Here is a 13,708-nt window from a genome sequence, read left to right on the forward strand (position 1 = left end):
TTGTCTTCCATATGGACTGCACCAATTATTTACATATCCACCAACAGTGCACAAGTGTTCCCTTTTTCCCAAATCCTCACCAACACTTGCTATTTCTTGTCTTTTGGGTAATAGCCATTCTAATAGGTGTGAGATACTATCTCCTGTGATTTTGATTTTCATTGATGGTTAGGGATGTTGAGCATCTTTTCATGTACCTGTTGGCCATCTGTATGCCTTCTTTGGAAGAGTGTCTATTCAGATCTTCTGCTTGTTTTCTAACCAGATTTTTTTGTTCTTACTATTGAGTTATATGAGTTTTTTAATATATTTTGGATATTACCCCTTATCAGATAGATGATTTGCAAATATTTTGTTCCATTCAATAGATTGCATTTTCATTTTGTTGATGGTTTTCTTTAGCGCAGAAGCTTTTTAGTTTAATAATCCACTTGTTTATTTTTCTTTTGTTGCCTTTGCTTTTGCTATCAGATTCAAATATCATTGCCAAGACCTCTGTCAAGGAGCTTATCACTTACGTTTTCTTCTAGTTCTATGGTTTCAGGTCATATGTGCAAGTATTTTATAAATTTTCAGTTAATTTTTGTGCATGGTGTAAATAGTGGTCTAAGTTTCATTCTTTTGCTTGTGGCTGTCCACTTTTCCAAGCATCATTTATTGAAGAGACTGTCCCTTCCTCATTGTATATTCTTGGCTCCTTTGTCATAAATTAATTGGCCTTTTATGTGTGGGTTTATATCTGGGCTCTCTATTCTGTTCCATTGATCTAGGTGTCTTTTTTTATGCCAATACCATACTGTTTTGATTGCTATAGCTTTGCAAGATACTTTGAAATCAGGGAGTATTATGCCTCCAGCTTTGTTTTTTCTCAAGATTGTTTTGGCTATTCAGGGTTTTTGTGGTTTCTTATAAATTTTAGGATTATCTGTTCTATTTCTGTGAAAAAATGCCACTGGAATTTTGACAGAGATTGCACTGAATCTGTAGATTGTTTTGGGTAGTACAGATATTTTAACAATATTGATTCTTCCAAAACATGAGCACAGAATATCTTTCCATTTATTTATGTCTTCTTCAGTTCCTTTCACTAATGTCTTACAGTTTTAACTATATAGGTCTTTCATCTCCTTGGTTAAATTTATCCATAGGAATTTTATTCTTTTTGATGCAGTTGTAAATGGGATTGTTTTCTTATTTCTCTTTCTCTTTCATTATTGGAGTATTAGAAATGCAACAGAATTTTGTATCCTGTAACTTTACCAAATTTATTAGTTCTAACAGTTTTTCTGAAAGAGTCTTTAGGGTTTTCAATTTATAGTATCATGTCATGTGCAAATAGTGACAGTTTTATTTCTTTTCCAGTGTGGTTGCCTTTTATTTCTTTTTCTTGCCTAATTGCTCTGGCTAGGACTTCTAATATTATCTGGAATAAAAGTGGTGACAATAGGCATCCTTGTCTTGTTCATGATCTTAGAGGAAAGGCTTTCAGCTTTTCATTGTTGAGTATACTACTAGCTGTGGGCTTGTCATATATGGCCTTTATTATGTCAAGGTACATTCCCTCTATACCACTTTGTTGGGAGTTTTTACCATAAACAGATGTTGAATTTTGTCAAACACTTTTTCTGAAACTATTGTGATGATCATATAATTTTATCTTTCATTTTGTTAATATGGTGTATTACATTGACTAATTTGTAGATGTTGAACCATCAGGACCTCCCTGGAATAGATCTCACTTGATCCTGGTGTATGATCAATGTATTATTGAATTCTGTTTGATATTATTTGTTAAGGATTTCTGCATCCATGCTTACCAGGGACATTGGCCTGTAATTTTATTTTCTTGTGGTGTCCTTGTCTAATTTTGGTTTCAGGGCACTGCTGGTCTCATAAAATGAGATTGGAAGAATTTCCTCCTCTTTTATTTTTTGGAAGAGTTTGAGAAGGATTGGTATTAATTCTTCTTTAAATGTTTAGTAAAATTCATCAGTGAAGCTCTCTGTTCCCGGACTTTCATTTGTTGAGTTTTGATTACTGATTCAATCTCCTTACTAGTAATCAGTCTATTCAGATTTTCTATTTCATCATGATTCAGTCTCAGTAGTTTCTACGTTTCTAGAAATTTATCCATTTCTTCTAGGTTGTCCAACATGTTGGCATGTAATTGTTCATTATGGTCTCTTACGGTCCTTTGCATTTCTGTGATACCAGTTGTAATATCTCCTCTTTCATTTCTGATTTTATTTCAGTTCTCTATCTCTTTTTCCTGGTGAGTCTAAGTAAAATTCGTCAGTTCTGTTTATCTTTTCAAAGAAGCAGCTCTTGGTTTCATTGATCTTCTCTAATGTCTTTTTAGTCTCTAAGTGGTTTATTTCTATTCTGATTTTTGTTATTTCCTTCCTTCTGTTAAATTTGGGTTTTACTTGTTCTTCTCTTTCTAGTTCCTTGATCTATAAAGTTAGGTTGTTTATTTCAGACTTTTCTTGTTTCTTGAGGTAGGTATTTATTGCTATGAACTTCCCTTTTAGAACTGCTTTGCTGCATCCCACAAATTTTGATATGTTACATTTTCATTTTTGTTTGTCATGAGTATTTTTTTTACTTCCCTTCTGATTTCTTCTTTGACCCATTGGTAGTTCAGGGGCATATTGTGTAATCTCCACACCTTTGTGAATTTTCCAGTTTCTTCATGTAATAATTCCTAGTTTCATACCACTGTGGTCAGAAAAGATGGCTGATATGATTTCAGTCCTCTTAAGTCTATTAAGACTTGTGCCCTAACATACAATCTATCCTGGAAAATGTTCCACATGCACTTGAGAAGAATGTGTTTTCTGTTGCTTCTGGATGTAAGATGCAGCTGATCTGTATGATGTAATGCACTAAGAGTGTATAACTAATACCTTTCTTGATGTTTGAAATGTAATTTCACTGCATGTATTAAGATTAAATCTGTATATTTAATGTTTTAAAGTTCTTTTAAGATATTTAAAAAACTAAGTAGTATATCTCAATTTTTTTAAAGCTAAGTGAATATATAATTAAGAATTTTTAGCTCTACAGGAATTGAATCTCCTTATAACATATCAACTTTCAAAAAACCAAATATTTTTTAAAAGAGTATTCATAGCTTCTTATTAGCTAAAAGTATTAGAGGATTCTGGTTATGAGGAAAGAACAGATAGTTGCTGGACTGCATCCTCCTCAGTGCAGAAGTTACCAAGGTCACCAAACCTGCTAGGCAGAGCCCTCAGGCAGTCAAAGAGCTCACTTTGTCAACCTAAAGGTACTAATGGTGCATGTGGCACAATTAGTTCATAAAACTGCATTTCTCCAACTGGTTAAAGGAAACATAGGTGTGTAGCAAAGCAAGAATATTTTCACGTCATTGTCTTTTAGTTCCCCTCCCAAAGAAGAGATTCACTGATGTGTGCTTCACTCTTTCTCTTTCCCATCACCCATCCTACTCCCTGATATACTATTTAAGATCATGTTCTTTCCTCTGAGATCCTGAATCAGAACCATAAATGGGTTTGCCTTAAGAGTAAGCAATATGGAGAATTTAACTGGAGCCCTTTATGTTGTCACATGGTAACTGCCATCCTCTATTTTCTCTACTTCTAGGTTACTTTCTTTGGAAGTGTGATGAAATACATGCTTTGCGTGAACCTAGTCATCATTTTCCATCAATACCTAACATACTAATATTTTCAGTATGCATTGAACACCTTGATATTTTCCTTCTTTCTGTTCTAAACCCTGTTTCTCAGGAGTGCTTCTCAAACTAGCTGTATATAAAATGCAGATTCCTCAGTCCTACTTGGTCCTCCTAAACCACTCATTGGTGGGGAAGAGGATTCTTTGGAGTTTTCCCACAAATTCTTGGATGATTTTTATGCACATTGAGTCCCACCACTTTCGTCTTTCTCAAAATGAATTTAAGGTAATATAAACATGTCTGTTTTTTTCTTGTTATACTACCTTCTTGCCTATACTTTATACTATATCACTGGTTCTCAAAGTATGGACCTGCAGTCCCTGGAACTCAATAGACTAAGCAGGTATGTAGGGTCAAAACTATTTTCATAATAATACTAAGGCACTATTTTTTTTTTAAACTACCATCCTCTCATGAGTGTATAGAGGTGTTTCAAGAGGCCACCTGACATAATCCTGAAAAGCCTTGTGAAATAGTCCTCCCTTCTCTAACTACATACTGAATGAGGCTGGATTTTCTTTGTATAATTCCACTAAAACAATATTCTGCAACAAATTGAATGTGGAAACAGATACAATCCAGCTGTCTTCTATTAAGCCAAACATTAGAGAAGTTTGCAAAAATGTAAAACTATACCATTCTTCTTGATAATTTTTTGGGAAAACATAGTGTTTTCTCATAAATATGTTATTTAAAAATATAATGGGTTATTATTGTTTATTTAAAATTAATAAATAAAAACGAATTAATAAATATTTTTAAAGGTTCTTGGTTTTAATTTCTAATATGGAAATATCAATAACCCACACAAATAGCATGACTTTGAAGTGCTTAAAATGTTTTAAGTGCAGGAGTCCTGAGACCAAAAATTTTGAGCCTTGCTTTCCCATATAATGAATAAAGCCAGAAAGCGAAGATCAACAATTATGAAAAAGGAAAGAATGAGACAGGCACTCAGACTATTCAAATTAAATAACTGAATATTTTAATTAAATTTAGTGAATGTTTATTGAGCAACTATGTATAAGATATAATGTTAATCACTTCTTCAGAAAGTTATTGGATCTCAACTCATCCAGAAGTGTGTTTACATTTAACTCACCTATGAGACAAAAAAGCCTGTTGTTTCAAACCATTTCTTGCCCTAGTTGAGTTCACTGGTCTTCAGTTTTTTTAAAACTACATATTTGTTCCCTGAAAAATGTTAATGTTCTCTTGCTTTAAATCCCTAAAATAAACACTCCTGAAAGCAGATACAAACTATGGACTGCCATAATACTCTTGCAGGTTCTATGTGACTGACTTTTATTTACCTGTAATTATGCCCTGACATCTCAACTTTTCAACTTTCAACTTACTAAACAGAATAGACAACAACTTCAGATTTATTTTATCACCAGTTTCTAATTATTAGGAATAAAGGTGCATATGGAGACATTTGTACTCCTTTCCCATTCTGTGACTTTGATTAGTACCTAATAGTTACACTACAGTTATATCATTCAAGGCAAATTCGATCACATATAAATTAAAGTTACATACCAAAAGTAGATTTTCTATCTGCTATCCATCGCAATGCCCAATCTGCTTTTTTCTTAACATATGGCATTGTTTCAATTGCATTAAATAAAAATTCCCTGTGAAAATAAAAGAATTAATGGTGAAGCTTTTCACTTCTTTTCTTAATCAGAACAAATTTTCATAGTTCAATCAGAGACAATCATTGCAACTCTATAGTATGCTACCAGATCTGTAGTTTTCCTGTATTTTTGCATGTCCATAAAACAGAGAAATGAAAGTAAAATTCAAATTAGTGGTTTGGATCTGGTCTGATTCAAAACTGACTGAATTTGATTATTCAATATGCTAATGAACAGTTTTTAAGATACAATGTCCAAAGATTAACTGGTTCTTAAACACAGGAGTAAGCAATAGAAAACATTATAATCCTAAACTTCTGTATTTGAATAATCTTTCCCTAACACTTAGTTTTGGAGTTTCTGCTCTTAACATAAGCAATAGGATAAACCTTTATAAATAAAATCCCAGTGGTAATACCTTTTCTTGGGATCTCTGATGTAAGTGTCTATTAGCAAACTGTACATCTCTGAGTGAACATTCTCGATGAGAATTTGAAAGCCATAGAAACAGCGAGCCTCTGGAACCTGCACCTCCTGACTAAAGCGCTCCACCTAAGAAAATAAGGGAAACAAGTATATCCAATCCTGTGGGCTCTCTTTAAACACTGCAAATCAGAATCTGTACATCAACCAGAATTATCACTTAAAAACTGCCTGTCATGCCACAAACAGGTCAGAAAGACCTTATGGATTATCTTAAGCAGTACTGTTTATCCATAAACCCTCTGCAATAAATCAGTTGCATAAAGTATTCTTAAGCATTAAATGAATTGACTATTAGGTGGAGATACTCCCTATAAAGCCAAATAAATTGTAGAACATCTATCAAAAATGATCATTTTGCTTTGTAGAATTGACCGTAAGTCTTTTTTCCCCCAACAGTAGATAGATCTATTGAAGCCCCTTCCAATTCATGAGGAAAGTTCTTATTTTTTTATTCTCTTTAACAAAAAGCATACCTCCAGGACAACCATAATATAAATTTTAAAATGGGGAGCCAGAACTCAGTGCTCTATTTCAGAGCTCCAGAAGGGTATTAAGGTGCAGGTTCTCTATTAGGATTACTATTTAAGGTTAAAAATCAAATGCATGTTTATGTATTGTGAGTAATTTTGATTGGTCCCAATATGCCTGATTTCTATTTTGCTGGCCAGATACCAGAAATATATCCTTTTCTCTTGACACTTCATAAGATGATCTTTAAGAGTTAAACTATATCTAGTTCATTTCCTAGACATTTTTCAGGCCCAATCTAATTTCCTTACTGCCATTATCATCATTTAACTGCTGAATGGAAACAAAAATCTTACCAAATTTTCATTCACAATTCCATCACTGGCTGCAAAGAAAGCTAAGATGTGAGAGATAAAGTATTTCTCATCTGATTTAAGCTTGTTCCAGTGAGGGAGATCCTTTGATAAGTCAACCTGAAATAAAAATATTTTCAAAAATTTTTACTTGGAATTAAATTCTATTCAAAGTGTTTGGAAAACTCCCACCAGTGTTAAAGAGGGACATCTCTTTACCAGTGAGAAAGGAAAAAATATTAACATTACTACTACAGACTGAATGTTTATGTCCCCCTCCCCCCAAATTCATATCCCAAAACCTAATCCCCAATGTGATGTATTTAGAGGGAGAGCCTTGGGAGGTGATCAGGTCATTAGGGTAGACCTTATAAATGGGATTAGTGCTCTTACAAAAGAGTCCTCAGAGAGCTCTCTTGCCCTTTCTGTCATTTGAGGACAAGGAGAGTAAATGGTTATCTATGAAACAGGAAATGGGACCTCACCAGATACTGAATCTGCCAGAGCCTTGATAATTCCCAGCCTCTAGAGTTGTGAGAAATGCATTTCTGTTGCTTGTAAACCATCAGGTCTAGGATGTTATTATAGCAGCCCAAACTGACTTAAGACAATTACAAAGGAACACAATAAAATAAAAACATTATGAAGGACTCCATCTTCTGGTTAATTGGGAAGCTGACCAGGATATACTTTAAAAATACTAAAATTAACACAATCTATTCTCACCATAAAAAAGAAATGGTTATTTCTTGTAATATACTGTATAATATATGTGTATCAAATCAACATGTTATACAGCTTAAGCTTACACAATACTGTATGTCAATCATATCTCAATAAAAGTAAGGGATAGAGACATGGAACAAGTGAAGGAGGGGATAAAAGGGGGAAGAAGGAACCGAGATGAATAAACTAATGACTTTCAGCAGCCACTGCTTTAACACTGTATACAGTTGACTTTCCAACAACATGGGTTTGAACTGCATGTGTCTACTTATATGCAGATTTTTTTCAATAAATATATTAAAAAATTTATTAGAGATTTGCCAACAATGAAAAAACATTTACTTTTCTAACTTACAATACTATAAGGCTATATATAGTATGTGATACTTATAACATAAAAAATATGTACTAATTGACTATTTATGTTATCAGCTAGGCTTCCAGTGAGCAAGTAGCCTATTGGTAGTTAAGTTTTGGAGGGAGTCAAAAGTTATACAAGGATTTTTTACTGCATGGGGGGTCAGCAACAACCCCTGCGTTTTTCAAGGGTCAACTGTATAATATTTACTGTAGTATTGGATAATGAGCTACCTGTTAAGCACTCCTAACTGCTGCTTCACTGCAGGTAAGCCTAACACACAGAAAGTAGTGTCAGGCAGGTTAACAACCTGGGTTTTAAAGTGATTTATAGGTACGGCTTCCTTTGGGCATAGCAATATATTTTTATGTTTATTAGAACTAGTCCTTGGAATTACTAGAGACATACACTCTAGAATTTGGTGGATTCTGCAATGCAAAAACAGTGTTTAAGGGTACCTTGTAGATACTATTTTGCTGCAGGAAGATCTCAAGTGTGTTTCACAAGAACCTCATAAGCATTTGAAGTCTGTAATTGTCCTTTGTCCATCTTCTATTTATTCTAACAAAGCTCTGATCACTTGGACTATTCAAAAAAGGACTAACATTGTCATCATTTGTGTTGACATAATACCATTTTTCTTATTACTTCATTTTTTAAATGTTTACTGAGCACCTATTACACTCCAGACACTATCTTAAGTGTTGGGGATACAATGGGGAATGGAGAGGTAAATATATATTTGCATACATCATTTAAATTATGCAAGCTAAAAATCAGGTCCTATTCTACTAAGAGTTCAACTCAGGACTAACTGAAAGACATGTTTCTGGCTTTTATGTAACATACTCCTGATATTAAATTTTAACATAATATCTCACTTTTGAATGTTAAACTTATCTCTTTGAACACTTAGCTTCAAAAGTCTTATACATTTTTTTTACACAAGATTGATCATTTTCCATTCCCAAAATCCTAGCCAGATTTATCTCATTTGACTAAATTCTTAATTTCACCATCTAAATATTGATTCTGAACTATCAGAATTGCCTGAGTAGCCTTAAAAGAAAAATCCCATATCCCAGACCTTTTTCTTCTGAATCAAGATTTCTGATGATTGGCCATATTTAGGAATAAAGCTAAAGCACTGATAAAACAATGAAGCTTAAAGTTGATTAAATCATAACTTAAGAATATGTAGAATGAAATGTGTTTGATTTCTCTTCAAAATATGTATTTGAGTCTTCCTATAAGCTGCCTGCAAAATATGCACCAATCTGTTTAATTTTTAAAAATCAGTGTTTCTTAGTCATAATACAACATATTACAGTTGCTAAAAGATGCAATTAATTTTCAAATGAATTTTAAGAAACCCAAATATCACAATAATGACATGATAAATGAAAAAGTTAGCTGTATACTCCATTTGTTCTCTTAACTATATCTAACAAAAAACTTTCTAAAAACCACAGACAGTTAGGAACAGTCAGGTGTACCAAGCATTATGACCCAATTTGAAAATACTGGGTTTTTATTTTGTTTTGGTTTTTTGCTCTATATATTAACTACAATATAATAAAGAGGGTAACAATGTAAAATATAACAGGTGGATAATTGGGTAAAATTAGTATAGTAGAAGCTTTAACAATTGTTGCCTTCTGATTTCTAGTAGTATATATCTTCCCCATTCTGTGTAAAATAGCTTACATTTATTTAGTGCTAAGTGACAAGTAACATTCTAAATATCTCATCAATGAGATCACTCTCATTAATTTTCATAACAACCCAATGAACCAGGTACTATTAGCCCAATTTAACAATGAGAATAAACAAACAAGTTAAGCAACGTCCCCAGTTCCACAACTATTAAGTGGTAGAGCCAGGATTTGTACCTAGGCAGTCTGGCTCTAGAGCCTGCATTTTTAGTATGTGTTCACTTGTATAAAATCAATCCCTTGAAAAAAAAGGTGAATAGCTGGATAGATCCAAATATATCTGTCCAAATACGTCTATTTAAATAGATAAATGCCCACAGAGCAAGAGTGCACTGCAGGTATTATTCACTGTATTCAAAGATGAAGACAAAGATGATGACTATGTGTTCAGTCAGACTACGTAGCAACCACTTGGATGACCAGCTGTCCTTACCAAACTAGAAAGTGTTTCTCATCTGCTGTGTTCAAGTCACTACGTAGGTGGAAAATGCAGAAAGCATTCTCCAACTGGACATGATGTCAGGGCAGCTGCGCTAGGTTTAACATGGCTGAGGGCAGGGCCAGACCAGGCAGAACACTGAATGTGGGCTATTGGCTCGGAATATTAGTGCACTGCCTGGGTGACAGCTCCTTTTGCACAATTGGATAGATCTTTCAACTGAAACCCTGAGGCTCTCATTCTTTCATTTTTTGGCTATAGCTGCAATTTTTATTCTGCTGACCATAAGACTAGGCTTATTTGGTCATAGCAAACCAAAAGTCTGTGTTCTCAAATATATTGGATGTGAAAACCTGGCAGACTGAGATGACATTTTTGCAGCAAGAAACATGTTCATAGACAGTAGTCAAAGCATAAAACATTGGAGAATATTGTATACAGCCTCAGTAATTTCAAACATTATCCTATACAACTCATCTTACTCAGTCTATCTTATAACTAAAATTTTTCTATGTCCTGTAACAGATGTGAACACTGCACTGCAGAACAGAATTGTTGATGAAGCGATGCCACTTACCTCTTCTGCTGTCCAGAAGGATGCCTGTGCCTTTTTATACATTTTCCAAATATCGGGGTACTGGATTGGAAAGATGACAAATCGGCGAGAACTCTTTCTTAGGAGTGGCTCTTCATTTGATTTCACTTCATTTTCGTTGGTATCTGAAGATAACCTCTTGGAATAATACAGTACAAACACCCATTTTGTGTAGACAGTTCCTTTTCATTCATATCTAAATACATTATCTGGGGGAGTTAGGGAGACAGCATAGGTTTGGGAGCCAGTCTGCCTGGGGTGAATCCTATCTGTTATCAGTGGCTGCTTAGTAGTGCTTGGTCAGTTGTGTGGCCATAAGAAGTTGCTTAACTTCTCTAGGCCCTGGTTTCCTCATCAGTAAAAATACTACTATCTCCTAGGTTAATTTCAATGACTAAAAGTGCTTTATATAGAGCCTGGTGCATAATATGCACTTAACAAAATTGTCATTTTGTTACTTAGAGAATAAGAACAAAACTGGATCCATAAACATCATGGTAGGCAAATTTCTAAGTTTGTGAATAAAATGTCCCTTCAGTGCCTTTCTTAGAGATAGGATGCTGGCATGAATAGGATACTGTTATAAGCTACTTTCTTATTCTGATCTTTTCTTTTCTAATCTGAACTGAAATATTGTAGTACTTAACTAAAAACTTACTTACTAAAAACTCCTTACCAACAATTTATGGGCCTTTGTTCATCTAAACCTTTCCAAATACCAATTTGTTATTGCTATTAACATGTTAACACTACTGCATATGGTCTCACTGTGGGCTGTCTCAAAGGTTTGTGGAATAAACTGAGGAAGGTACACCTATATACACACTGCTCAGAACCATGATGGCTCTCTACCTAACAAGGGTCAGTGCTGTATTTTTTTTAAACAGTCAGCAAGAAAATCAGAAGAGTTATGCTGTGCATGAGAATGAGTAAATACAAATAGGCTAAAAATGTATAAATCAAGATTATTGGGATAGGTTTAAAATCTGGATTCCTAACTCAAACTGTCTCTATTCTGTGACAAGGGCATTGTGTTCTTGCATCCTTACCATTGCTTTCACCAATCCTCATGCCTCTCTGAAGCAAGTATGCAATTGAGGATGAGGCTAAGGCAATGCAAAATGAGAGAAAGACCCAAAATCAAAGCCCAAGGCTCTACAAATACAGGTAGGGCTTGTACACTTCATGCAAACTGCCATTGTAATACAGATTGTCTTATTTTGTAACTACCTGTGTGAAGGTATAGACCTCCCAATATAAGGCATGTGAGCTCTGGAAAGTAGAAACCAGTTTTTATATACTGTGCTGTTCCCATTGTACTATGTCAAGCATAATGTCAATAAACATTAGCTAAGTAAGTGAATGTCTGCTAATTTCTTTTATCCTGTTCTCAGATTACTGGATGCCTTTAGAGTTTTTAAATTTAACATTAGACCACAATACATCAGTGAGATAACCTACAGCCATTTAAATGAAGCCTTCTCTGAGTGTCCTCACGTCCCCCCTTCCATTACCCCAAAGGCCTGTATTAAGTCCCAAACACAGCACATAGCTCGCTGCAACTCAACTTCCTGTTATTTGTATATAGTCTTCTCTGGATTATGCTTCCTTAGAATATAAGGCAACTTTACTCTTGTGGAATCTCTAGAGCCTAGTAAAGTACTTAGCACTCAGTTGATATTCATTCCACAAGTATTTGAGCACATTTTTAAATGGAAGGTGTCAAGTTTTTTTGTTTTGCCCTTGAGCACTTGCAATCTCAAAAGACTGTTAAAGATACTGAGACACTGCAGTTTCAGGTTCTAGAACAGGAGGTAAGCCTAAAAGCAGGGCCTCTGGGTCTGCTGTTGAGCTGTCACATAAATGCTTTATTTATATGTATTACTCCACTAAATCTGTACAATTCAGCCAAATAGTAATAGATTCCCATTGTATGTGTGGGGAAACTAAGTCTTGAAGGCTGTAAATAATATATTTAGGATCCCACAACTAGTAAGTGGCATGAATAAGATTAGAACTGAGATATTTTTTAACTCAGAGCCTTGTTTAAGCTACATCTCTGAATGCATGGAGAGCAGCTAGAGTCAAGTCACCCTACATCTAAAATGCAGAATTCAAAACAGTGAGATGAACAAAGGCTAAAGAGAATGTACACTACTCTCTCCCCAGCTAAGCAAATTTAAGAAAAACTATTGATATAATCAGCAAAATGAGTTGGGAAAGAAACAACCACATTTGATTGTAGGGAAAAAGAAAAAGAAAAAGAATTACCTTGCAAATAGAGTTGAAAGAATCAAGGTAATCTGAAGCCAAACCAATAAGGTTTAGAGCAGTGATTGTTAACTGGTGCAAGTTTCAAAATCTACAGAGTAATATTTTCTCAAAATACATTAGCCTTCCCTTTTCTCTTACCTAGGTTAAAATCATTATATATAATAAGGTCATGAAACATGTGGATGGTGATGTGTTTCATGATGATAACATCATCATGATATGAATGATGTGGCAGTAAAAATAAGATTGAAAAATCAGCATTTTGGAGATTTCTACTTCTACAGCAGAACTTGGTGTGAACCAAATGACTATATTTTATTCCAGACTCTTCGTTACATAGGAAATTGTGTTAATAAGTGTTAGGCTGGAGGAAGGAAAAACAAGGGTGTGCAAACAGAACAGAGAGATACCATAAAAGAACAGACCAGACCCCAAGGTCCGTGCCTTATATGGAAAGCGGACAGCTCTTACTGAATTCCATCCTTCTGACGTGCCAACTAAGACCCAGATGTCAGCCTCCTCCCTCTTGGAAGGAAAAAAGTTTCTAGTTGTCTATTATGTCACCTTTAGCCAATCATACCTCTCCACGCCCCCTAGGATAGCTTGCCCACTCCTCCCCCTCCTAATCCCTTATAAGCCCCCACCTCCCTGACCAGGGGTGACTTCCCCGGCCTGTGTTTCAGACTGAGGAACATCACCTGGGAATTGCACTCAAATAAACTGCCTGGCCCTTTGTTGCCTCTCGTCGCCTGCTTATTTCAATTAAAATTTATCTTACACTAGAATTTATCTTATAATAAGTACACAGTGTTACCTATGTATTCAGGCAAGTCATTTAATCTAAGCATCATGATCTCTAAATTAAAGATAACAGTGCTTGCCATGTTTATTTCAAAGGAATGCTATAGACCAGAGGAGCTCACATAAGTAAAA

General features: G+C 34.7%; 1 protein-coding gene across 5 annotated transcripts in view; it reads right to left on the reverse strand.

The window, feature by feature from the left end:
• The window catches only part of RRM2B (ribonucleotide reductase regulatory TP53 inducible subunit M2B), a 34,868-nt gene that overhangs the window by 14,860 nt on the left and 6,300 nt on the right, over positions 1–13,708 (reverse strand). For 3 of the 5 annotated variants that reach the window (XM_017648808.3, XM_017648810.3, XM_017648811.3), the window contains 4 exons: positions 10,484–10,639; positions 6,672–6,788; positions 5,780–5,913; positions 5,264–5,358 (listed from right to left, as the gene is read on the reverse strand). In XM_017648808.3, coding sequence (XP_017504297.1) covers positions 5,264–5,358; positions 5,780–5,913; positions 6,672–6,788; positions 10,484–10,639 — 502 coding nt within the window. The remainder of the gene's footprint in view (positions 1–5,263; positions 5,359–5,779; positions 5,914–6,671; positions 6,789–10,483; positions 10,640–13,708) is intronic. The other 2 variants (XM_017648812.3, XM_073229912.1) reach the window with 2 other exon arrangements.

The sequence above is a fragment of the Manis javanica genome, chromosome 2 (genome assembly GCF_040802235.1).
Source record: "Manis javanica isolate MJ-LG chromosome 2, MJ_LKY, whole genome shotgun sequence".
In the NCBI taxonomy this organism is placed as follows: Eukaryota; Metazoa; Chordata; class Mammalia; order Pholidota; family Manidae; genus Manis; species Manis javanica.